This window comes from Lynx rufus, unplaced genomic scaffold (genome assembly GCF_022079265.1).
Source record: "Lynx rufus isolate CCGP_SWC_20201006 ecotype Redwood Valley unplaced genomic scaffold, mLynRuf1.p SCAF_4, whole genome shotgun sequence".
NCBI lineage: Eukaryota > Metazoa > Chordata > Mammalia > Carnivora > Felidae > Lynx > Lynx rufus.
In genome coordinates, this window is record NW_025814856.1 from 114781414 (window position 1) to 114808400 (window position 26987).

The 26987-nt window shown below is 41.9% G+C and overlaps 1 protein-coding gene across 1 annotated transcript in view; it reads left to right on the plus strand.

Annotated features, from left to right (window-relative positions):
• Window positions 1–26987, plus strand: part of DNAH11 (dynein axonemal heavy chain 11) — a 352793-nt gene that overhangs the window by 182504 nt on the left and 143302 nt on the right. Inside the window, exons 43-51 of the mRNA XM_047094654.1 lie at window positions 2327–2477; window positions 5280–5411; window positions 10283–10456; window positions 15236–15440; window positions 18085–18250; window positions 18914–19016; window positions 20695–20934; window positions 22569–22730; window positions 23002–23195. Coding sequence (XP_046950610.1) covers window positions 2327–2477; window positions 5280–5411; window positions 10283–10456; window positions 15236–15440; window positions 18085–18250; window positions 18914–19016; window positions 20695–20934; window positions 22569–22730; window positions 23002–23195 — 1527 coding nt within the window. The remainder of the gene's footprint in view (window positions 1–2326; window positions 2478–5279; window positions 5412–10282; window positions 10457–15235; window positions 15441–18084; window positions 18251–18913; window positions 19017–20694; window positions 20935–22568; window positions 22731–23001; window positions 23196–26987) is intronic.

Here is a 26987-nt window from a genome sequence, read left to right on the forward strand (position 1 = left end):
ACAGAGCCAGACGTGGGGCTCAGTCCCGTGAATCGTGAGATCGTGACCTGAGCCAAAATCAAGAGTTGGACGTTCAACCAACTGAGCTACCCAGGTGTCCCTCAACGTCTGTTTTTATTACAAACTATGAAAATGTATCAATAATTTATACATGAAATTTTAAACTGTTGATATTTGACATAGACTTTTTTACTCCCTATGCTCTCTGGGATGGTTGACCCCTAGCAGAGGTCGTTTGGGGCCTTTTGATGGGGGTGTGCAAGATCAGCTTTTACCATGTCTCCTAGTAGGGTTGAACTCATGTCCTTCTTTGTGGAGGTGATTGGTACAAGGGCAACAATTGCTTGTGGGCCTGATAGGTTTTCTCTTTGAGACTTTGGCTACTGCCAGTATGGGTCAGTGAAGCAGTTTTTACCTGCCCCCCTAGTGCAAAGTCATTTCTCCCTTCTCTGGCTCTTTTGAGGCTTCACCTCCCAGTTATCCCTGCATAGGCTTCTGCTCCCCCTGAGACCAGAGACCCAGGGGGTAGAGGTTGAATTTGTTTTACCCATCAGAGCACTCGCTGCCAACTCTGGTGCCCTGTTGGACTCTGTTGCCTTTAGGAGATATACAGATAGGCTGAGCCAGGATCTGAACACAGTTCTCTGAATTCAACCAATCCTTTGCTGGATAAAATCTATTGAGAATTTGTTCTGTGTCAGACAGTACTCTAAATACTTTATCCATGAGAGGGGTGCCTGCGTAGGTCAGTCGGTTGGGCATCCAACTCTTGGTTTGGGCTCAGGTCACGATCTCATGGTTCATGGGCTTGAGCCCCGCACCAGGCTCCATGCTGACAGTGCAGTCTGCTTAGGATTCTCTCTCTCTGCCCCTCCCCCATATGTGCTTTTTCTCTCTCTCGAAAGTAAATAAATAAGTACTTTATACACGAGAGATCATTTAATTCTCACAACAGTCCTAGGACGTCTGTAGTATCATCATCTCCTTAGATGAGAAACTTGAAGCACAGACAGGTTAAGTAACTCACCCAAGGTAACAGGTGAAAAACGGTAGAGCGGGCATACAAATCCAGGCTGTCTGACTTTAGGGCTCTGTCTTGCCGAGCGGTCCTCTTGCCACCCCCACTGCCTCAGTGAGCTCTGGACACTAAGATTCTGTTTCTGGCAGCTGCCGTGCAGTTGAAGTAGCTGAGAGGTAGATGCAGCCTTTGGGCCTTCACCTCTAGGAATGACGCTTGTTTTTTCCATTGTTCCTTGGTGCCCACTGTCTCCACCACCCAGAGATGCTCTCTCAAGTTACCGTCATGCAACCGGACTTGAACTGAAGAGGATTTCTCTTAGATCTGAAAAAGTTTTGACAGCTGATATTTTATAAATCTCACTTTAGAGGAAGCGTGATTGAATAGTCCATAGAACCCTATCATGGCATTTTGTAAAAATCAAAGGGAGCCTTTTATAAGATAATTATCTTACCTTAATTTCTTCTGTTACTAAAATTGTGAAATCTGATTTGCTTATATAGCAAAGTAAAGCTGTAATTGTATAGCTTCTCTGCTGGCAGCTAAATGTATTTATTATCACTACCTCCTATTAGATGAGAACTTTTCGAGCAATTTTTTTTCATTTAACTTCACATACTTCACCCTAGGAACTACTGTAGGAGCTACGAAGCTATGTTTCATTTTACTGATAAGTATGATTTTATTAATATGTTGGGGGATATTAATGTATCAAAATTGATAACATTCTTGAAGCTTCAGATTAACACACATGTACCCGAGCATGAGATACCATTTCAGACCCACTTAGTAGAAATACATTATCTGCCTATCAGGTTCGAGTTAGATCCAGTCCAGTGGAAAAGGAGGGACTTGGAAATAGCCCCTAGGGAATTTTCACCTTTTTATTTGTAACTGATTTGTCATCACTAAATACTTGATGCCAAGATTAATCAAGAAAAATCCCAAGCTGTTTTCATAAATAAGGCCTACCCTATGAAATAGTTTCAGTCCCTTAGGAAATGACACACTGCAACCTCCTTATAAATGCTCAGTAATGGCCTACTTATACTCTATTATGTTTGGCTTCTAAGTGCTATTAGGAGTTTCTTTTACATTCTTTTCATTAATGCAAAAGTGGCCTTTAAAACAAGTTTTTAAGGGGTCATTTAAAAATATTTGCAGTTTGAGAAAGAGAATGAACTCACTAAACATGTCCCTGAAGTGTGGCACCAAGCTGTGGGGGGGGGGGGGGGGAGCTTTTGAGTTGGTGAAATTCTGCTTTTCAAGCCTAGTGTTCAATAAAAGCTTTTCTATGTTCTTTTTCAGGTATGTGGCCAGTTGGATAGACAGAAGGCGGCATCAATCAGAAAAGGCCAACTTAACTATTCTTTTTGATAAATATGTCCCTGCATGCTTGGATAAGCTGAGAACAAGCTTTAAAACCATCACTTCAATTCCAGAGAACAGCCTGGTGCAGGTTTGACTCTGGTCACCCCGTTTTACATTCCAGTCCTGATGCGGTAGTGGGGCTCGATCAAGGCAATGGCAGCTTTTGTTTGACAAAGAAGATGGAAAGATTTTGGGGGTTGTCGGGTTATTCCAACTCTCTTCCCATAGCTCCGTCTGTGTTCCCGAGTGCTTTTGGCAAATCTCTGTGACACACCTATTCCTTTCCATGATCACCTGGGCTATAGTCTGTTTTTTCATGAGACTGTTGTTCAGAAGGCAGAAGCCCCCTTCTATGTCCCCAGATATTTACATAGTTCCTCACGCATAGTAGCAGCCAGGTGTGTGTTTACTTAATTACTGGGTTCCTTCAAGTTACTGGAGTAGAGAAAGAACACAGTGGCAGCAGCCATACTAAGTCACTGGCCCAGAGAAGGTGCTCAGTGTTTTTTCGACTACAGTAAATCCAGTAACTAAAGATGTTGGCCAGTGAGCAAGAGAAAGCTTCTGAGCTCAACCACCCATAGCCCTCCCACACTATCCTACCTTTCTGTTCTCCACCTCCCCCAAATACTCATAAAGTCAGATCATACTCTATGGAGTGTTTATAATATTCCAGGAACAGGTCTGTTCTGATCCTCATTCGGAGACAGCTGGTAAGACTGAAGGGTGTATATGATAGGTTGTCATGGAAGCAAATGAAAATAATTCACAGCACACAGAAATGAAGGTTGTGATCTTAATCTCAGCATGAAGACAAACAATCCCCAGCCTTAAGAAGTATAAAACTTCACAAAAGGTTTACAATTAGAAATCTTTTATTTTTTTTTCCACTAGGAGCAAAATTGGTTTCAGAGTACTTTGTTACCATTAAGTTCCTGTGTTACCAGATTTGTTCGAAGCTAAATGAGAAATAGTCACAAGTGTAATAAGAAGAGAAAGTTCAGGTTTTTGGATAATTCACACACCAATTAAATAAACGATAGTCTTCAACAGTAATTATCTGAGGTATAATTTATTTCTGAAAGCAGGTCTGAATTTATTCATAATGAATTAATTATGTGGTTAGCCTAATTAGACTTCCTCTGGTGTAGTACTTGCAAAAGCAGGATTGTGTTCTTTCTCAAGTTGACTTACGTATTTGTGTGATTCTCTGTAGTGTGAATTTTTTTCATTCAAGGGTAGTGTGAAAATAGGTCAGTAGGAATTAATATGACTTTCCTTCTCACTTCCTCCTTTCGTATTGTTCCAAAATGGCATTTTATCCGGAGCTCCTTCTCAGCTGTTGTTTTATACACCAGTCTCTTTTCTGTGATTACTTGTAAGGACAAAATGTGAGACAGAAATGAGTACAAAAGGGAGTATCTTCAAACGACTACTTTGAGAAATTCATGTAGTGTGTTTTCCAGTGCGTGAAATATATTGGCTTTAATTTTGATGAGGTGTATTAGCTCTTTCACAATATGCACTGAAGTCTGATTTTGCCAATTCCTGACTACTGTGTTTGGGAGAAAGTAGAAAAGTTGTCCATTATTAGAATGTTCAGATCAGTGGATGACGTCACATGGAAGTCAGTCTTTGTTTCGATTTTCATGGTTCCTCAGACCATCCATCACGGCTTTACTCAGAAATAGCAAAACCTCACCGTTTTACATTATTCTTTCATAGCACACTGCTAATGTTTATTTCTAATAGAAGATTATTTCAAATTGGCAATACAGAACCATATAACATAGTAGAAATCAAGAGAGTAGACTGAGAAATATAACAGGTACTCAACTTTTTAAAATTAAAAACCTTTCCAAACTATTTCCAGGACCTTTTTTCCGTGTTACTCTGGATTTTCCCCAGTTTTCCTGGGTGGGAAAGAAAGATGCACACACAGTCCTGACTTGTTTTGTCACAGCTTGCATTGCTGTCCAGATGATAGATAAAATCTTTTGCTGCCTTCAGAAACCAGGGGAAGGGGACCACGAGTTATGAGAGTCTGTGATAATGCTACTAAATGACAACTGTTTTTGTGCTTCTGAGAACTAGCTCAAAAACATGTTCACTACTGATGATTGCTACATTTGGGAAAGGCTTTTGCAAGCTGCCATGTTCCCTTCATTACTGGCCTGATTGTCCTGAACACGGGGTGTGTTTCTGACCAACAGACCGCACTGATGTCTCACAAGTTCTTGAGTAACATTTCTTGAAGATTAAATTCAGTCTGGTGTCCAGAAAAAAAAAAATGTCACAGGTCAAGGCTGCAAGTCTGACTTGCCAAATTTATTCAACAGGTGGGAAAAACCCATTGCCAAAGCACTCAGGGAAAGTGGGTTGCCTAAATGTCCAAGAGGGAAATGAATAAATAAGTGCCTTTCTGTCAAGTGGAATCTTAGGCACCCATTCCCAGTGATACTATAGGGCAGCTCTTATTGATAAGGTAAGATGTCTAGGATTTTTTTAGGTGAGAAATGAGCTATAGAATACTAGGTATTCTATGACTCCCTGTTTATAACAAAAGAGAGCTTAGATATATGCTCCATTGTATTTCTTTTTGCTTATGTGTATTTGCATTCATTACAGTGATGATAAATTGGATAAGAGCATCGTTTTCAAAATAGTTTATTGTTTAGAAGATCAATTTTGTCAAAAGTGGCGAAGGTTTCCACTACTGGTTTAGAAATCTGAGTCCCTAACTTCTGTTTCTCTCAATGTGACAAATCACAGATTGGGGGAAATACTACAATCTCTTAAGGAACAAGTGGATTTGTTAATATGTCCTATGATCTTATTTTGCTATTAAGGATTTATTGCCCTAAATGAATGGCTATTTCTTGTTCACTAGACTATTTGTATCCTTCTGGAATGTTTGTTGACCCCTGAAAGTGTACCCTCTGACAGCCCAAAAGAGGTTTATGAAGTCTTCTTTGTCTTTGCTTGTGTGTGGGCGTTCGGAGGCATTCTGCTGCAAGATCAGGTATGTTTAGCAGTTGTTTACAGAAATAATTTAAGGAACCAGTTTTACTTGTGGGGGGGGGGCATTGTAATTTTGATTCCTGTGTTTGTTTATTTTTTTAACATTATCATAAATCTCTGCCACTTGCCTTGATGTCTTCTAAGCCTGAGTGTTGTTCAGGCATGCTCCTCCAGGCTGGCAGCGCTCACATTGGCTGACGATGCCACACCCCTAGCCTTGCCCCAGATCTCTGTTCCGAGCTCACAGTTCAGGGTTTCCACCTGCCTCTGGAGCAGTGCCAGTAGTGTGTGCTTCCAGGGGACGGTCACACTGTGTCAGAGACACAGCTCTTCCTCCGCCCCACCCCTGAATTTGCTCTTCTTCCTCTGTACCCTCCCTTATCCTTGAGGACACTCACATTCCTTCCAGTTGTTCTAGTGAAAATACAGGGAGACATCATTCTTTATTTCTATATCCAATACCTATCCTTTCAATCACAAAACAGCTGTCACATCTGTCCTCTACTCACCCCCCCAGCCCCTATCCCTACAGCCTTTATTCAGGAATGTATCATCATTAGATTGTCCTGGGCAGTCACAGTGTCTTAGCTTGGGCTGCCATAACAAAATACCTTACATGGCTTAACCGATAGAAATTTGGTTTTGGAAGTCCAAGGTCAGGGTGCCAGCATGGTCAAGTTCTGGCAAGGACCCTCTTCCTGGCTGGTAGGCAGGTGTTCTTTTGCTGTGTCCTCACCTGGCAGAGAGAAACCAGAAAAAGCTTTCTTGTATCTTTTTTATAAAGGCATTAATCCCTTTGTGAAGACCAACCCTCATGACCTCATCTGAACCTAATTACTCACCAAAGGCCCTATCTCCAAACATGATCACATTGGGAGCAAGAGCTTCTACCTAGGAATTTGGGGTGGGTGGGTGGACACAGTTGAATCTACAGCACATGATAACCTTGAAATTGGTTTCCCTGTCACTAGTCTCTTACATCTAATCAGTCTCTTACATGATGCCCAGGGTAATTATTCATGAACTAGAGGCAACTCAGGTCAGTTCTTTTCCAAGGGTCTTTCCTTGAGCCTCACATGAGGCTACCATGCCTGCACAGCATTCCTAGTGCGGGTCACCCATAGCCTCCGACTTCTTGTGGGCAAACACCTGAGATGAGCTTGTTCAAGTGCATGCAGACATGGACACACTCACACCTAGATACGTAGGTTAGACTTCCTGAAGTGCAGAATGTTTCACCTTGAGAAGACTGCACATCTGGTCACCACGCACCTCTGTATGTAGATTTTGCCATGTAATGTTTCCAGTCATCCTTCAAGCTCTCTCCATCATGCCAATAAAGCTCAGACAGGCAAAGTGACTTGATCAAGGTTACACTGGTAAGAAATGACAACGCCAGGATTCACACCCCTGTACAACTCCAAAGTCCACACTGTCCAGGGGACCTCAGGATCTCTCATGGTCAGAAGGCTCCTACAGGTATCCCAGAATCTTTGCACTAAAAATAGATGGCACATGTCTTCCAGACTTGGCCACGTGTTTCCAGATGTAAATGGGATTTAAATTAGAAGGCATCACAGCCAAGCAGGAACCATATTTCCATTGGTTTCTTTGTTGTAGGTCCTCACATACATGGCTACTAAAACCTGGGGGCCAGTTCTGCTTCTTGTCTCCAGGTTCCTGTAAATCATATCTATAAATAAACTTGGAATTCACTTGGTCTGTTCGATCTTACTTTGATCCTTCTCAGAAGGCACATTTCCTTCTGTAATCTCCCAAGTGCTTTCTAAAGAATAACATCCTGTGTTACTTTGAGAGTCCAGAGTTGGGATTAGGTGACTGAACAGGGTTTTTCTCAAGCACAATTTACAGCACACGTGCATTTCTCCTTCACAGAGGCCACAGGCATGATCTCCCCTCTCCTCAACCCATCCCCTCCACCATCTTCTTTTGTATGTTTCCCGTGTTCTCTAGGAGGTTTTTCCTTCTCTAGGATATAAACCAGGTAAAGTTGTGTGAGTAGGATGTTGACAGCAGAGATCTCTCTCTTCCTGATCACCTCCCTCCTAGCTGATGGTGTTCTCATCTTTCCAGTTTCCAAACATGGCCACCTTCCCACCAGTCCATCAAACCAGGCCACCACAATGATCACCTAACTCCCCCAGACATTCTCTCCCTAGACTAGAGTCGTCGTCGTCTTCATCATCATCATCATTATCATCTTTTCATCTTCAAAAGCTTCTAACTACAAAGCATTCAAAAGAGAGGCTATAAAGTTGGAAACGTGAATGAAACAGACAAAAAAGCACTCTTAGGTTAGCCATTTATTAACTGAACAAATCTGAATGCCTACTATATGTCAGAGAATGTGCTTAGGCCTTTTACTGAATAGCTTAGGCTATTTTACTGAATCTTCAAAAAGCGATAAAACTGTTATGTATTGGTACAACTACCTTCCTCCCCTTTTACAAACAAAAAAGGAGCCGCAACTTAGAGAAGTTAGCCTGTGAGGACACACAGTTAAAGTCTGAGCCAGGTTCAGACTACAACAGACTGATCCAGGCCCCGTGTTCTCAAGCCAGGCCATTGCACACAACTTTTGAAATAGGTCTTGGATCAACTCTCCCTGAGCTCCCATAAACTGCTGTTTTCCCTTCTCACTTGGCTTCTAAGTTAACAACCTCTTCGGTCTGCTTTTGTACTTCCCCCATAATCCATTATCCTCTCAGCAGCCAGAGTGACTTTTTTTTAATGTAAATTGAATTATATGATACACTTGAGAGTTTGAAACACTTTAATGGATTCTTTTTGCTTTTAGGACAAAGTGAAAAATTGAATACCATTTCCAAGCCTTCTGGATCTGGTCCTGCCTGTCTCCCCCTGCTTCTTCCTTTGCTACTCCCTCCCCTACCTCCCACCCTCTTCCACCAGTTGCACTGAAAGTTTCTGGAACACAAGGTCTTTCATGCCCACAGGATCTTCGTCTGTGCTGGCCTCTTCCTGCTTCTTGGAATAGTGTGCCTGTTGTCAAAAAATATCTGTGTCCGTTCTCAAAGATGGCTCACTGAAGATCCAATTCAAATGAATTTACCCCTGTTACTCTTATTACAGCAAACTTTACTTTCAAGACAGCTCTTTATTTGTACATTTATTGGCTTACCCTCTGCCATGGCTTACCCTCCACTGTGCTTCCTCATGTCTCTGCCTCTATCTCCCCATATACTCTACGAGGATAGGAGCTTTTCTGGTTTTCTTCCCCACTAGAGAACAAATGCATTTTAGTTGAGTGAACCAAAGATTTATCACCAAAATGATCTTGGCAATGTAGTGGTCAGCCAATTTTGATGTAAAGTAGGAGTCCTATGAATTCTGCCTACAGAGAATGGTGCCAGGTAAGTTACACTTTCTGAACTAACTTGATTTAAGACCAACCTCTGTAGGGTGATGAAATACACCATGCCACCAACCCGAAAATCACGTGAGCCTAGACTCATGAACACATGCGTGGTGGTATGTAGGAGTGTGAGCTCAATGTGTTGGGAAGGTGCTGGGGCAAGCTCTGCCTGCTGAGACTGATGACCGTTCTCTGCCCTCACCACACTCTCCTGTTTTCCGGCCATCCTGTCTGTACCCGTGTGTGTAATCAGCCCAGTACAGAAAGTTGGCCATAGTCCAGGGACATAGACCACCAAAGGAAAAAAAACAGACTTAAGAATTTCACTGGAGAAAAATGGGAGTTAAGGTCTTAGATTAAGTATGACACTGCTGAACGTGGTGGACGCTCACACACGCTGTTCTTTGAGTTCACCAGCTCGCTATGCTAGAGTATCCTGTGGGTATAGAAGTCTCTGTGCCACGTTGTTCTGTGGATGGAGGAGTCAGGAGGCTGGGTGGTCCTGTGGATGGAGGAGACAGGAGGCTGGGTGGTCCGGTCAATATGGGAGCCGTTAGACGGAGTCTTCTATAGATATAGAAGGCTGTTATAACCCGCTACTATACAATCACCATTTCCCCTTCTTTATTTTCCAAATCCTAATCTAGCAGCAAAAGGCTTGTACCTATCATCATATAAAGACAGTCCTTTCTGGAGAACAGCAGTTTGTCTCTCTAGAGCTTTCAGCTCCTCAGTGGTGCCCTGCCAGAAAACCAAGAATGTGCCTTTCCTCATCCCTCATGGTGGGGGTTCCTGGATTTAGAATGTCAAAGATAAAGAGTGAGAATCTTGACTTGAAGGAATGAAGTAGGGTTACCAAATGCTTACTTTTCTAAATAAGGACATTTATTTTAAAAATGACCTTAATTAATAACATAATTTTATTAAGGAAAAGGCTTTTTAACACCCAAAGGTCTTGGAAGTCTATAAGCTCAAATAAAGGACAGTATTTAAATCAAATAATGCTACCAATTTTTAAGAAGTATTCCTTTGTTCTTTCTTATTTTACCATCAATTGATTTACTATCAATTTTACTATCGATTGATATCAATTGATTTTACTATCAGTCAACACGAGTGTTTGAGAACCACTGTCTTACCATACCTAGCATGGGAATTTGCATGATGGCTCATTGTTAAATTGAATAACCCAGGGGTAATCTAAGGTTCACCCAACCTTACTTTGCTTTTTAAGTTAATAATTATTCCAGAAAATACCTGATGGAGACATGGCAATTATAGCTTTCTGCCTCTCTGATATTATCACTCATTATAAGTTACTTCTAGTTATTTATTTTTCTTGGGTCATTTACTCAATCCCATTTGTAATTATGACTCTGTACATTACAAATACTGTGCCTAACAGGATTTCGAGGGGCTTTGTATGTGTTCAAAATTACCTCTAGGTCTGCAGTAAGGATTTTTCTTGTTCTCCTTAGCTTTCAGGCTCTCAAGCGGAATTCAGTCGCTGGTGGCATAAAGAGATGAAAGCCGTGAAGTTTCCATCCCAGGGGACAATCTTTGATTATTATCTGGACCACAAAACTAAGAAATTCTTGCCCTGGGCTGAGAAAGTCCCCAAACTTTCTATGGATCCAGATGTACCTCTGCAGGTAGGTGGAACATTATCATTTTCAAGCCGCACTGTGCTGGTTTGAGCCTTCGCTCCCCGCCCCTCCCTCCCCCCTTTTTTTCAGCAGTCCTTTTCCGGCCGGATGGAAACATTTTTGATAGGGTCAGCATATACTCTATTTCTTGAGAGAGAAGAATCTTAGTTATAGGACCAATCTGTAAGATGGCTCTTGTATTTCTACAACCTTTTTTAAAAAGTTTCTAACTTCATTGTGTGGTAACAGCTTTCTTTATATTTTCCTGGAAACTTTGTGAGCTTTATTAAAAATCAAAGACATATTTCTGTTAGTTCAGTGATTCTTATATGTGACCATATTGTGAATTTATTAGACAGCACTCTTCACATAGAACATCTTTCCTTTAGCCCCCAAGCTGTAAAATGGATGTGTGGAATCTCCCCAACTGTGTTTCAAATCCTCATGGCAACTGACACATCTAAGAGGATCTCTTTAATTTTCTCTTCATAAGCTGTTGTTTTACAGTTCTCTGATGTTGAGTTACTCTCTGTGCATCTTCTTATTCTGCCTCAATCTGTTTTCCTTTCCATTATACTTCTTAAAATCGTGTCATTCTGGGGGCGCCTGGGAGGCTCAATCCGTTAAGCGTCTGACTCTTGATTTCGGCTCAGGTCATGATCCCAGGGATCAAGGGATAGAGCCTCGCATTGGGCTCTGCACTGACAGTGTGGAGCCTGCTTAGGATTCTCTCTCCTCTCTCCTCTCTCTCTCTCTCTCTCTCTCTCTCTCTCTCTCTCTCTCTCTCTCTCTCTGTGCCTCCCCCTGTGCTTGCTCGCTTGCTTTCAAGATAAATAAATTTTAAAAAACTCATGTCAGGGGCGCCTGGGTGGCTCAGTCGGTTGAGCATCTGACTTCAGCTCAGGTCATGATCTCATGGTTCGTGGGTTTGAGTCTCCCGTCAGGCTGTGTGCTGACAGCTCAGAGCCTGGAGCCTGCTTCAGATTCTGTGTCTCCCTCTCTCTCTGCCCTCCCCTGCTCACACTCTATCTGTCTCTCAAAAATAAATAAATATTAAAAAAAATTTTTTTAAAAACCTCATAACACTCTGGTTCACTTTGGAACTTATTATTTCAAGTAGTGCTATGTGAATAGAATCTAGGTGATTCCTGTGGCATTAATTAGGAAGCAGCTCATGTGAAATCAAAGAAAACCCAATGTATTAGTTCCCTGAAGCTGCTACAGGAAACTACCACAAGGCTTGGACAGCAGACATGTATTGTCTCATGGTTCTGTAGGCTAGAAGTTGAAAAAAACCATGTCAGCAGGACTGGTCCCTTCTGATGCTGTCAGGGACAACTGGAAGAGACTTCCAGGCCTTTCTGTCTGGAATTAGCTGGTGATCTTGGTGTTTCGTGCTCGCTGCTTACTTGCATGGCATTTTCCCTGTGTGTGTTCCTTTATGCACATTTCCCTTTATGTAAGGACACCTGTCCCTGGATTAGGGGCCTATTCTACATGTATGAGTGTGCTAGGGATGCCGAAACACAATACCATAGACAGGGTGGCTTCTACATTAGAAATTCATATTCTCCTGTTTCTTTCTGGAGGCTAGCAATCCATGACTGATGTGTTGGCCACTCTGGTTTCTCCTGAGTCCTCTCTGCTTGGCTTGCAGATGGCCACCTGCCTGCTGTGTCCTCACATGGCCTTTGTGTGCATGCATCCATGCTTCCCTGGACACTGTCTCCAAGTCTGTCCCAACCGCCTCCTTTTAGAAGGACACCAGTCAGATTGAGGTAGGGCCCACCCTCATGGCTTCGTTTTAGCTTAATCACCTCTTTAAAGATCCTGTTTTCAAATACAGTCACTTTCTCAGGTACTAAGGGTTTGGGCTTTATCATAAGAATTTTGGGAAGACCCACTTCAACCTGTAACACCGAGCCAGAAGGAAACTTATTTCCCAAACAAGAAATGAGAGGTAGGATGGCCCTGAGACGGGCTAATTCTGTGACTTGGTGTTATTACCAAGGATTTAGGTCTTACCATCTCTCTGGTCTTCTTAACACTGGCATCATTTTAAGACTAGGATTCTTCCTGGTCTGAAAGGACTCCAGTAACATCAAGAGTCACCTTTAGAGGGAAAGGATGCTTTCTCTTATCTTTTTTTTATGAAGAGTGAGGAAACCTTCTCAGAAGCCCCAGAGCAGACCGCCTCTTTCATCTAATGCTGCAGGGGTCACATGCCATTCTAAGCTGTCTCAGGCCAGGGTAATGGGTTACAATAGTTGGCTTTGATGAATCACCACACCACTGTGGAAACCAGGTGGAGCTTCGCCTGAAGCGTGTCTGTGTGGGAGAAGCATGGAGACTTGGACAAAGTGGGAGCTCTGGCAGGAAGGAGAGTGGAGAAATGGGTGTTTGGGAGGCAACCTACCATGTCTGTTCCATCTGCTTGATAAATTTTGAAAGCTGTTTTTTCTCAGCCTGCCTGGACCTAGCCCACCTGGGAGTATTATCTGGCGAGCTGAAAGCTGAGAATTCGTAATTAACCAGAGACCAAAAACTGGTATCACAGGGTTGATGCATCTGATCAGTGACAACTTCTATGCAACAAGGAACTATTAGGAATTTGTAGTCTTCTGTTACACACGGCTGGACCAGACGTTATTTGATTAACAGCTTCTTAACATATTGGAAGAGAACCATACTCAGTAGTAATCGTCAATACTGATGTTACAGTAGTCTATCTCAGACCCTTTTCTAACTTGCTTTACATAGATTACATCCTTTTTTAAAAAAAAATGTTTTTAAATGTTTATATTTATTTTTGAGACAGAGAGAGACAGAGCATGAGCAGGGGAGGGGCAGAGAGACAGGGAGACACAGAATCCAAAACGGGCTCCAGGCTCTGAGCTGTCAGCACAGAGCCCGAAGCGGGACACGAACCCACGAACCATGAGATTATGACCTGAGCCAAAGCCAGATGCCCAACTGGCTGAGCCACCCAGGCACCCCATAGATTAATTTATCCTTAAAACAACCTTCTAAGGCATAGACTATTAATAACCTTTTTACACAGGGTAAAATGGGAGTGCCAAGACATTAAGTAACGTGCGTACCGTCCATGCCCTGGCACGCCTTCTGTGTGGTAGTTAAGACAGGGCTCAGGCTCTGGACAGGCTTGGATTTTAATCCAAGTACCACCACTTACTACCATGCTATGACCTTGGCCAAGTTATCAGTGTTCTCTAAGCTTTAGTTTCATCATCTCCGAGATGAAAATCCTAACAAAACTCTCCTCAAAGATTAGGTATGTGTATCATACAACATAGCTTATAAAGTGCTTACCATAGTACCTGTCACATACTCAGTTCTAAGTAGGTGTTAATTATTAGTGTTAATGTGTAGAGAAGAGAGCTAATAGCCAAATTAAAAGACACGTGATGACATCGAGCAGGAAAAAAGGAGAAAAATATTATAAGATGTAACTCTGATTAAAAACAGTCGTCTGGGACTGTTTGATGTAGCACAGAACAGTCTTTGCCTTTTAGTAGGCCTTGAGAGCATCACTAAATCAAATCAGAATTCTAGAGTAAATATTCATAATCATGAAAATGATCCTGAATGATCTATAAAATAGCAGTTGTGTTCAGGACATGCTAACCATGTAATGAAGAATATATTGTAGGTTTTAGCTATTTTTTTTTAATGAACAATCTGAATCTTGCAAGTGGTTTTTTACCCCCTTTTGAAATTGGCCACCAAAAGTGTAAGAAATGTCAACTCTCTTTGCATCATTGTGCAGGATTCTTTTTTTTTTTTTTTAATTTTTTGTTTATTTTTGAGAGAGAGACATAGTGTGAGAGAGGAAGGGGCAGAGAGAGAGGGGGACACAAACTCCGAAACAGGCTCCAGGCTCTGAGCTGTCAGCAGAGAGCCCAACATGAGGCCCAAACCCACAAACCACGAGATCATGACCTGAGCTGAAGTCGGACACTCAACCAACTGAGCCACCCAGGCATCCTAATTGTGCAGGATTCTTTTTTTTTTCTTTTTTTGCATGTCTACACCTGCTACCCTTTTCCTGATATTACATATTAATCTGTGTTCCCGGAGTCTAGTGTTTATTCCCATTCTTCATGTTATTGTATTCCTGTATGCCAACTCAAATTTGTTTTGAAACAATATAGTATATGAATAAATAGCTAATTTTCAAAACAGAGGCATTGTTATGCAGTTTTTTTTAACCAAACAGTGCATAATAAGTTTGACATGTACTTTAGATTTATGACTATTTCACTTAAAATCACTGTTTCCCCATTGGGTTTCTCCCCAGGGTGAATGCCCTAACCATTTTGCCAGTTAATCTTATTCAGCCAAGACATTGCTACCAACTTTCATTTATGTGTGGCTTGACTTTCAAATGTTTTGTCGCTCCTAAAAAGTGGTAGACAGCTTCTTCAGTGTTTCCTGTATTCCCTTGTATGCATAATGCAAGGTTGGGCAGAGTGTAGGTACTCTGTGATAGGGTCTTTGGCTAGTACTTAATGTGGAAAAGATAAATCAGTTGCTTATGCCATTGTGCTTTGAAGGGACTACCCAGTGGCTCTCCTCCAGCTCTGACGTCTGAACTTTGACAATTCAAAACTGAAAATTAGGTAAGATTTCCCCGTACTGAGCGTTAACCTGAATTAGGAATGCTTTGGGTCTCAACTGTGCAGTGACTGTGTTGGTCCAGATTCGGAATTTTGGAATGAACCTCTCTTTCTGACTTGGCTTTCTTTCTCTTTTTCCCTGCTCCAGAGAGTTATGGTTCACACATCAGAGACAACTCGTCTGAGATACTTCGTAAAGTTGCTGCTTGAGAAAGGACAGCCTCTAATGCTAGTAGGAAATGCTGGAGTGGGAAAGACGGCCTTCGTAGGTGACACGCTGTCAGGCCTCTCTGAGGATTATATAGTGTCCCGTGTGCCTTTCAACTACTACACAACATCCGCGACTCTGCAGAGTAAGCGCCCCTCCTGTTTGTATTGTAGAAACAGGTGATCAGAGACTGTCAAGACTGGTCCATGCAGCCCAAGGGGAAGGCTACTTTCTCTAGGCTTTAGACCTTCTGCTGAAGCTTCAGATGAACTTTTACCTATCACCAATCTGGGTAAAATAAACTTTGTTTCAGCATTGTGATTTGGGCTTTTTATGTCACTAAAGGCTTTATTTGGGTTATTACACTTTAGAACCACAAGAATCGACATCAAAACTGTGTCCATTGCTGTTGCCTCTACGCAGTTTGGTCACCTTTAATCAGTTTTGTGGAGCCCAAGCAACATGAGAGGGTGCACAAGGAAGACTGCTCTGGTTGCCTTTTCAAGTAAACAATTGATTTAGGAGAACTTCATTAAAACTGTGTCACTGAAATGGCAGGCCATGAGCTGTTAATTAAATCTTTGGAAAACTGTAAGAATTTAAAACTGTTGAAAACATGTATCAGTGTCATCAAAAGAGCCACACAGATTTTGGGCCTGCTGTATTAGGAAGGGTAAGCCAAGTAGACTTGGGAAGCAGAGGAGACAGTGGTAGGAGAAGCTGCTACTGGTGTATCTGTCACTGTCCAGCAGAGTCAGGGTTAGACTGGAGGTGGGGCTGTGAAACTCCCCATTGTACAGTAGTTTATTAAGCCTGTTGAATTGCCCGGATTGCGGTTTCTGTGTTGTGTGTGTGTGCAGCGTTAGAAGTAGCGATTACTAACAAATTCTCTTGCTCGTGGACGTTGTTAACTCAGCCAAGAGTGTTTTTTCTGTAATTTCTTATTAATCAAGTTTGTCTTCCTTGACTTCTTGGAGTGGAACAGTCAAAAATGTAACTTGGCAGTTTCTCACTTAATTTTTTAGCGAATATATATTGTTTATCTATTTTTTTCCAAGGCATCGTGTTCAGTGCGTGTTTTTCATTCAGAGACCCAGAAGGAGGGATCGCTTTATCACTTGTAAATGAAAGATTAGGTGTACAATTCAGTAATTGAATGCAGTAGTTGACTGAGGTATGAGTTCGTCTTGCTAATTCCTGAAAGGGTACGGGCATGTATAAGATTCAGACATAGACCATTAGCACAAATAATAGAGCAGTGTACTTGAAAGAAAGTTTGCATTTGAAACCTTCAGGATGGAGTGGTATGCAGGCAGAGATGGGATTTGAGATAGAAGAATCAGTGGAAACAAACTTATGAAAGAGAAAATTACAGAACACATTTAATTGAATCTGTACGTTGGCTGATGCGCAGGGATGTGGTAAAAGATAGAGAAATGGCTAGAGAAGAGGGTTGGAGTTACATTGTTGATGGAACACTTGGTGTCAGTTTTCCAAGATGGGGGGGGGGGGGCAGTGGGGATTTCTGGAACATGGGACTTTTAGTCCCAGGCCATGTAGAATGGTTAGCTACTGTAACTGTACAAAGAGCTGAGATGCAAGCTGAAGACCATGTATTTCACTGGGTGGAAAATGGGGAGCAAGGAACTGACAAGCTGCAGGCTATACTTGAGGAGATATCTGAGGTGGGGAGACCAGTCCCCCTGGGTAGTGTACCAGCTCTGTGTAATGTTGCTCTGGACTAACATTGTGGAGCGAGTGATGAAAAGGAAGAGACCAGAGGTACCATTTATAGGCTGTGGCCAGGCACGTCTGGGACCAGGAGAGAAAGATTATATTGAAGCTTTGCATCTGGCTGACTGAGAGGGTGTTAATCACACAAACAGGAGCACAGAAGGGAAAAAGGAAGAGGTGTGTTGTGAGTGAGGAAGAGAGGCTTGTTTGGCGTTGGCCAAATAATCAGGTACCAGTGGCTGATAGGAAGCAAGCATTTGGAAATGCAGTTCCCCTGCTTGGAAGAGAGCTTTGTTAATTTTTCATCATACTTGTTTGTTCTTTCATTTATTTAGTCATTTGTTCATTTAACAAATGACTTGGGATTGTCATCAGGAATACAGTAATGACCACGATGTAGTTTCCTGTCCTCGAGCTGTTTATTGTTCATTTGGAGAGTCAGCAACTATTAGATACTACATCTTACACAGTCTATTCAGGGTTTTCTACCCTCATGATTTTTCTCAAATCCATGCAAAGTCATTTAGGCCCGTGAAGAAATGTAAGCTGATGTGCGCACAAGATAGAGTCTTCGTACAGGATTCCCTTGTACTTCTGCACTTGGATAACCCAGGAAGAGAAGCATGGGGGACTCTCTCGAGCTGTCCCTAGAAGCTCCTGCAAGAGTGATTGAGAAAGACAAAGACTGAGGAAATAGGCCATGGCTGGACTGACAGTGGGCCATGTGTTAGAGTGGGTTCCTGGAGGAAAGTACACAGACCAATGATGGTGTTGCCCCAGCTTGATGGCCAGTGTGGTATCATGTCACAGATGTTGAGTCCTCAGGGAAGGAGAGGTGAGGTGACCTCTGGCAGTAGGAGGGAGGTTGACCGGAAAGCATGACACAGAGGAGATGAACAGAGAGTCATCACCGATATTAACCTGCAGAGAGGTGATACTTGGAGACTTAGAGTGGATGAAATGGACAGAATATGAGGAAAAATTAGAAAAAAGGGATTAAGGACAGAAAGTTAAATTTTATCCAATTGGTGGGCAGAATGATACATTTGTTTCAGGAATTCTTGAGAAACCTCTAGAGAAAAAAGCTGGTCGTATCTATGGGCCAGGAGGAAACAAAAAACTGGTTTATTTCATTGATGATATGAATATGCCCGAAGTGGACTTATATGGCACAGTGCAGCCCCACACTCTGATTCGACAGCACATTGATTACGGACACTGGTAAGCGAGTCTCTGTGCTTTATTCTTTATTGAAATCCAATTATTATTTTGCATGAACATTGAAGAATAAAATTACCCTGATTTGCTCCTCCTTCCTAGGAGCATTTTCTCTGTTAACTTTTAAGTGTCATTTTACATTCCCTTTTCATTGTCATAAGTGAGGTAAGGTTCCTTTTGTATCTTTGGAAGAATTGGATAAAAAAGTGACGTGCCTGTTTTGTGCATTACTGTCTAGTTGAAGTATTAAACTCCCAAATACACGAAATTACTTAGATGCTTGTCCTTACTCTGTGGGCTGTAACTGTTTGGTAACGTCTGGGTATTGCAGTATACCCATCCCTGCCGTTAACTAGCAGGAGATCCCCCAGCCTAGCTGTGGTTATTTCTAACCAGAAATAGCGTCATGTGAGAATCAATAAGCATTAATAGTGTGTATTGATTTAGCTCCTTATGCCGATTCTGGCATCAAAGGAGCTATGTAGCCTTCTGTTTTCTGAGCTTTAATTTTTGTGTCCCTGAGATGAGACGAACACCCCCAACATCACAGAGCGCTTGTAAAGATCAAAGGAGACACTTTGTGATGAAGTCCTTCATAAACTGGGGGATTTTGTTGTGTTGTCATCTTTGGTTTTTGGATTTAAGGTTCTGTTTTCTATCTTTCAGGTATGATAGACAGAAGGTGATGCTTAAAGAAATCCACAACTGTCAGTACATTGCCTGCATGAATCTAATGGTGGGCAGTTTCACAATCAATCCTAGACTACAGGTAAGGTATAGAGTACTGCTCCCTCCCCAATGGGCCCTAAATAAAATACCCAAACATTATAGATTGTGATTCTTGGTGCTGTGAATACAAACGAGGGTTCCTACTGGACATTTGGTTAATAAGCATGTAAGCTATTTTTTTAATAGACTATTTTTTTTAATATTTATTTATTTATTTATTTATTTATTTATTTATTTATTGAGAGAGAAGAGAGCACATGTGAGCAAGTGGGGGAGGAGCAGAGAGAGAGGGAGCGAATCCCAAGCAGGCTCTGTGCTGCCAGTGAGAGCCCAGTGCAGGGCTCAGTATCAAGAACTGTGAGATCATGACCAGCCAAAGTCAAGAGTCAGACGTTCAACTGACTGAGCCACCTTGGCATCCCATGTAATAGAGTATTTTTAGGAGCAGGTACAAGTTTAGAAACGGAGGAGTTTTAGTTGAAAGTATTGAGAGTTTCCATGTACTCTCTCACACTCCTCCCACCTCATTTTACCCTATTATAAAATTTTACGTTACTGTGCTGCAGTTGTTACAGTTGATGAACCAATATCCATTATTACTAACCAAAGTCACAAATTTACATTTGAGTTCATTCTTTGTGTTGTGTATTCTGTGGGTTTTGGCAAATGTATAATGTCGGGTATCCACCATGAAAATACCATACAGAAGAGTTTCACTGTGGTGAAAATCCCCTGTGCTCTATTTTCCTCCATCCACCCTCCCTCCTGAATCCCTGGCGATCATTTAATCAGTTTACTGTCTCCATAGCTTTACCTTTTTCAGAATATCACATAGTTGAAATCCCATAGTATGTAACCTTTTGAGATTGGCTTCTTTCACTTCATTTAAATATGCAGTTAAGGTTTTCCCATGTCTTTTCCTGGCTTGATACCTCATTTTTTTTTATCACTACTTCATATTCATCGTATAGGTACATCAGTTTGTTGATCCATTCACCTATTGAAGGATGCCTTGGTTGTTCCCACATTTGGGAATTATGAATAAAGCTGATACAAATAAATATTGATGTGCATGTTTTGTGTGTGCATATAAGCTTGTAGTAACAACAACCCCCACCAACTATAACATATGTTAAACAACAGCATGCAGCAGCAAGTGTTGCTTGTTCCCTTATCTGGAATCAGCTGGGGGTTGGCTGGGTGGCTCTCATGATCTTGGATGGGGTCATCGATGTGTCCAGGAGTTGACTATCAGCAAATCTGTGGTGGCTTTGACTAAAGTGGTAGGGGCCATGTGGCTCTTCTTCATGGACCTCTCATCCATCAGTAGGCTTGTACAATTCATGACAAAGGTAGAGCACGTGCCTGGCTGGCTCAGTCCATGGAACGGGTGGCCCTGGATCTCAGGGTTGTAGGTTCGAGCCCCATGTTGGGTATAGAGATTACTTAAAAATAAGATCTTAAAAAAAAAAAAACAACAAGTGGAAGCATACAGGCTTCTAACAGTGACTGGCACACTGCCACCTACACCTCACTCTGTTGGCTCAATCAAGTCATATGGCTAGGCCCAGAGTCAGAGAGGAGGGCACCCCAGTTATGTAGCAATGGGTACAGGGAGGGATTTAAAAAATAATAATTGGGCCTTTTTTTTTTCTTGCACAATCTCCTGGTACCATTATAATCCTAATAATATGCAACTCTTATATTTTGTTTTTCAGAGACATTTCACTGTGTTTGCATTCAACTTTCCCTCCTTGGATGCACTACACACCATCTATAGCCAAATTCTTAACTTCCATTTCCAGCAGCAAGCATTTGGTCCCTCAGTTCTCAGGAGTGGCCCCTCTTTGATACAGGCAACAATCGCATTTCATCAGATGATGACACAAAACTTTTTACCCACAGCTGTTAAATTCCATTACCTGTTTAATCTGAGAGACCTATCAAACATCTTCCAGGTATCTTGACAGCCCTGGGTTATGCATCTTGGGTGGAGGAATGATTATAGTAATATTAATGGTGTTCATTTCTGGAACTTAATTTAAGAGAATGCTGTATACTTTTGTGGGTGTATTCTTTGATTTTTAAACCATAAACTTCTCTGTGAAGTATGGATGGCAGGTTTATTCCCATTTTATCAATGGGACTAGTGGTTTCTCTAGGTTGTGTAGCGACTTAGGTCCATGTATTCTATATAAATATTTGAGTGCCTCATTTTGTGCCAAATGAGGGGGATCGTTTGTTATTTGTTTATATTTATGCAGTGTGATTTTTAAACATCCATCAAAAGCAGCTTGAATTTCTTACACTGCTTAATTATTTTGATTTGACCTTGACACTTACTTTGCTTACCTGGTACAAGGACAGTGTTTATGTGTTTGGTTTAGAAAGGAAATTCCAAAGAAGGGATTAAAACATGGAGTTAAAAAAAAAGTTAACTGGTATGATCTACCTTATACAGTAAAAGTGGTTGGAGGGTTATTTATGGCCTGTCATTCCGCAACTGCCTCACGACCGTAACACCACATCAGGCGCCAGCTTCCTGAGGACGTGGGCCACTCATTCTCATGGCCGTCATTCTAGCACCTGCTGGAAAGACTGTGCTCAGTACGGTGTGGTTTAAAAATTTTTTTTTTTCAACGTTTATTTATTTTTGGGACAGAGAGAGACAGAGCATGAACGGGGGAGGGGCAGAGAGAGAGGGAGACACAGAATCGGAAACAGGCTCCAGGCTCTGAGCTATCAGCCCAGAGCCTGACGCGGGGCTCGAACTCACAGACCGCGAGATCGTGACCTGGCTGAAGTCGGACGCTTAACCGACTGCGCCACCCAGGCGCCCCATTACGGTGTGGTTTAAAAGTGGATTTTTAATCTTAGGGTAAAAAGGGGAAGAAAGGCCATAGGTGACATGGGATGAGAGGCCTGGTCACTGCTTATGTTCGGGCTCTCAGGTACACCTGACATCACCAAACGTTGGTTTAGCGCTTGCAACTACTTGTCGACAACTCGCTGTGTTCTCTCCTAAGTCTAGAGCCAGCCGACTCTCTCGCAAAGACGTGGCTCTGTGTGAATCCAAGATAGTGGAGGGCAGTGTTGAAGGAGGGCGGGAGGCAAAACGTTTTGGTGCTGATTCCGCATCTACCCACAAAGTGTGATTTTGGGCAATTTACTTTTGGTGTCGTTTTCTTCATCTGCAAAATGGAAGGGTTAGATGAACTGATATCAGACGGTATTAGAATTTAAAAAATTTGATCCTGTGACATTCATGGTAGCTGTTTGTAAAACAGTTTGGGGAAACTTGATCTGTCGAAAGACTTAATAGATGCGAGTCCTCTAATGAGGTGTTTATTTCCGAGGTTGGCTTTTGAAATACAATCTTAGCTACGTTCCAAAACTGGGTATAATGCTAGTAAATTTTTAAGATATTACTGACCAGAGAGTAAAACTACCAGTATAATAATTCTACTGACAATATTTCTTTTGAAGTAATAAATTACTAAATTTAGTATACAGTTAAAATGGTAAAGGAAAATACTATCTTGGAGTGTTATCCGTTTCTGAGTTTTTAATTTTTCCCATTCTTTCTTTGTAGGGGATTTTATTTGCTTCTCCTGAATGCTTAAAATGTCCAAATGATTTAATACGCCTGTGGCTTCACGAATCTTCGCGTGTTTATGGAGACAAACTGGTAGACCCAAAGGATTGTGATTTGTTTCAGAAAAAAATGCTGGAAACTGCTTATAAACACTTTGAAGTAAGCGTGTGGAGTGTCAGAGGTGGCCATTCACTCTGGCACTAACTGGTGTCAGGGCAGAGTTAGATACGCATGTGAATGAATTGTGCAGATACTTACCTTGCTTGGAACCATTGTGATTCCGGAATGTACACCGTCTGTGCTTGGGAACATCCCACCTACCTGCTCATGGACTGACCTGCATGCTCTTCCCTTGACGGGCCCCTGCGCTTCCAGATGAATCATTCTGGATGGCTGCTGTGACTATCCTTGTCTTTTCCTCCTCCTGCAGGGTGCAAATGGTCATGCGCTGCTTCAACAGCCCCTCATCTATTGCCACTTTGCACACGGTGGGCAAGATCCACGTTACCTGCCGGTGAAGGACTGGGAGGTGCTGAGGACAGTTCTTACAGAAGCCTTAGACAGCCACAATGAGCTGAATGCTGTCATGAACCTGGTTCTGTTTGAAGATGCCATGCAGCATGTGTGAGTTGACAAGTCGTGATGGTTTTTCACAATGTAAAAATGGCTGGGTCACCACAATCGTTGTTTGACTGTAGATCATACTCAGTACTCTGAGCTGGTAGTTCTTATCTCTCATTTGCCATCCAGTATAAAACTGTAAGTGTCTCTCTAAGTTAGGTCACCATCTTTTTTTTATTTTTCCCAGAGAACTTTTATTTTTTTTTTCATTTTTGTTTTTTTATCTACATCCAAGTTAGTTAGCATATAGCACGACAATGATTTCAGCAGTAGATTCCTTAACGCCCTTTACCCATTTAGCCCATCCACCCTCCCACAAGCCCTCCAGTAACCCTCTGTTTGTTCTCCATATTTAAGAGGCTCTTATGTTTTGTCCCCTCCCTGTTTTTATATTATTTTTGCTTCCCTTCCCTTGTGTCCATCTGTTCTGTGTCTTAAAGTCCTCATATGAGTGAAGTCCTATGATATTTGTCTTTCTCAGACTAATGTCACTTAGCATAATAACCTCTAGTTCCATCCACAGAGTTGCAAATGGCAAGATTTCATTCTTTTTGATTGCCAAGTAATACTCCATTGTGTGTGTATGTATGTGTGTATATACATATACACATGTGTATATGTATATACATGTACATATATGAACGTATATATACATACATATATGTGCATGTATATATACATGTATGTATGTATGTATGTTATACAATACTCCATTTGTGTGTGTGTGTGTATGTATACATACACACACACACCCCATCTTCTTTATCCATTCATCCTTCGATGGACATTTGGCCTCTTTCCATACTTGGGCTATTGTCGAAAGTGCTGCTATAAACATTGGGGTGCATGTGCCCCATCGAAACAGCACACCTGTATCCCTTGGATAAATACCTAGTATTGCAATAGCTGGGTCATAGGGTAGTTCTATTTTTAATTTTTTGAGGAACCTCCATAGTGTTTTCCAGAGTGGCTGCACCCGTTTGCATTCCCACCAGCAGTGCAAAAGAGATCCTCTTTCTCCGCATCCTGGCCAACATCTTTCGTTGCCTGAGTTGTTAATTTTAGCCATTCTGACAGGTGTGAGGTGGTATCTCATGGTGGTTTTCATTTGTATTTCCCTGATGATGAGTGATGTTGAGCATTTTTTCATGTGTCAGGTGGCCATCTGGATGTCTTCTTTGGAGAAGTGTCTATTCATGTCTTTTGCCCATTTCTTCACTGGATTATTTGTTTTTTCGGTGTTGAGTTTGGTAAGTTCTTTATAGATTCTGGATACTAACCCTTTATCTGATATGTCATTTGCAAATATCCTCTCCCATTCTATCAGTTGCCTTTTAGTTTTATTGATTGTTTCTTTTGCTGTGCAGAAGCTTTTTATTTTGTTAGGTCCCAATAGTTCATTTTTGCTTTGGCTTCCCTTGCCTCCGGAGACATGTTGAGTAAGAAGTTGCTGCAGCCAAGGTCAAAGAGGTTTTTGCCTGTGGATTTTGATGGCTTCCTGTCTCAGGTTTAGGTCTTTCATTCATTTTGAGTTTATTTCTGCGTATGGTGTAAGAAAGTGGTCCAGGTTCATTTTTATGCATGTCGCTGTCCAGTTTTCCCAGCACCATTTGCTGAAGAGACTGTCTTTATTCCATTGGATATTCTTTCCTGCTTTGTCAAAGATTAGTTGGCCTTATGTTTGTGGGTCCATTTCTTCTGGGTTCTCTATTCTGTTCCATTGATCTGAGCATCTGTTTTTGTGCCAGTACCGTACTGTCTTGATGATTACAGCTTTGGAATGCATCTTCAAGTCCAAGGTCACATCTTAGTAATGTCATATGTCAGTATACTATTTTCTGATAGGTGGTCACAGCCATAATTTCATTTCACTGCAGCCCTGTTAGGTAAGAAAACTAAGAAAGAGGAAGGCATGGGAGATATTCAAAGCCATAAGGTTCTTAAGGGGCAGAAACAGGATGAAGTGAAACTGCTGGTCATTGGTAAATCCTGTTTATGGAGTGCCTCCCGAGTGCTAAACAGGAACAGTGTCAGGCTTTTCACTACTTTTGTGCAAATTAGAAAAGGAAAGGGGCATGTTTGCTTGGCGGAAAATTAGATGCCCCTGTTCTGGTGTAGAGTTTGGCTGACAAGGCTCTCTCTAACCTCCTAGACTGGGTTTTTTGGGCAGTGCACAGATCATGCAACCATCCATAGCTCCCTTGCTGTCAGACAGGGTTGTAAGGCACTAGGGATACAGCAGCAAACAAGATAGTCTAGTCCTTACTCTAGTTGGGCTTATATTTTAGTGATGCTGAAAGACACATAAGGATATGAACAAATAAGCAAGAAAATGTCAGAAAGTGATATGTCATGCTAGGAAATAGATCGATTCCAAGTACTAAGTATGCACATTCCCAAAAAGGGTCTGGGTAACTCCGTGAGGAGGTGATATTTAAAGTGAGATCAAATGGTAAGCAGGAGCTAAGCATAGAAAGATTTGAAGGAGGAACATTCTAGGTAAGGGCATATTTCATGTGACCCCAGGGTTGAAGGTTCAAAAACAGAAAAGGGGTCATCATGGCTGCAGCATGGAGAAAAAGTGGAGAGAGCAGTGTGTGACACGGAAGGAGAAGCAGCAGTGGGTCTTATTGGTGCCAGTTTTTTCCGTGTTACCAGAGGAAGGAGTTCTAGTTTTATTCTACGTGCAGTGAGAAGCTTTTCAACAGATTTGAGCACAGGAATGACAGTATTTGTGGAATAGTCTCAGCAGCTTGCCATTGCTGCTGCTGGGTAGGAAGCAGGGTACGTCTTTACGTCCATTATTGTTCTCCTGGTCACCATCATTGGTCACTGCTCTATTCGTTTGCTAGCATTGCTGTCACAAAATGCCACATATGGATGGTTTAGATTAACAGACATTTATTGCCTCACAGTGGAGGCCAAAAGTCTGAAATTGAGGTGACAGAGAGCCACGTTCCTTCTGAAGGTGTTATGAAGGAATCTGTTCCAGAATTCCCTCCTAGCTTCTGGTAGTTCCTTGGCTTATAGCAGCTTAACTCCAATCTGCACATGGTATTCTTTCTCTGTGCATGTCTCCTTCCAAATTTCTCCTTTTTATAAGGACACTGGTTGGATTGCATAAAGGGCCCACCTTACTACATAACATAACCAATTTCTTCCTCAGTGACCCTATTTCAAAATAAGCTTACATTCTGAGGTACTAGGGGTTAGGACTTTACAATATAAATCTGAGGGGATACCTTTCAGTAGATAACACTGGCTTTTCCAAAGTGAAAGATTCCAACAATCTTTCTGGCAAAGATTAAAATAATGAAATCATGGTTAAAAATAAGTCAAGAAAGAAGGAAGTATGGGAAGAAGGAATTTGGAACACACACATACACATGAAAGTTGGAGAATCCAGTTTTTAGAAGTTGCTCTTGAAAATGTTTATAGCCCAAGTGCTCAAGAAAAACTTTGGAGACCTCCCCATCATGAGTTATTATAAGCATGTTAAGTATCGATGGTTTCATTGATCCCTTTGTGGTTGCAGTCCTCTGGTTATGCCGTGGTTTCGGTCAGAATTTGACTATGGTGCTAATTGAAGTATTAGTAACACTGTTCCTGCTTCGGCTGGGATACACTGTGTACGTTCGTTATGGAGCAGGTGAAAGAGATCTCCTGCTGCTGCTGGAGGAGAGACTCTTGTCACAAAATCCTTCAACCTGGGCTCCTCAGTGGCCTACAAAGGTAGACTGTTTCTTTGATCAGGGAGTATGCTGAGTGACTCAGGGTAAGAGATGACTTCACAGC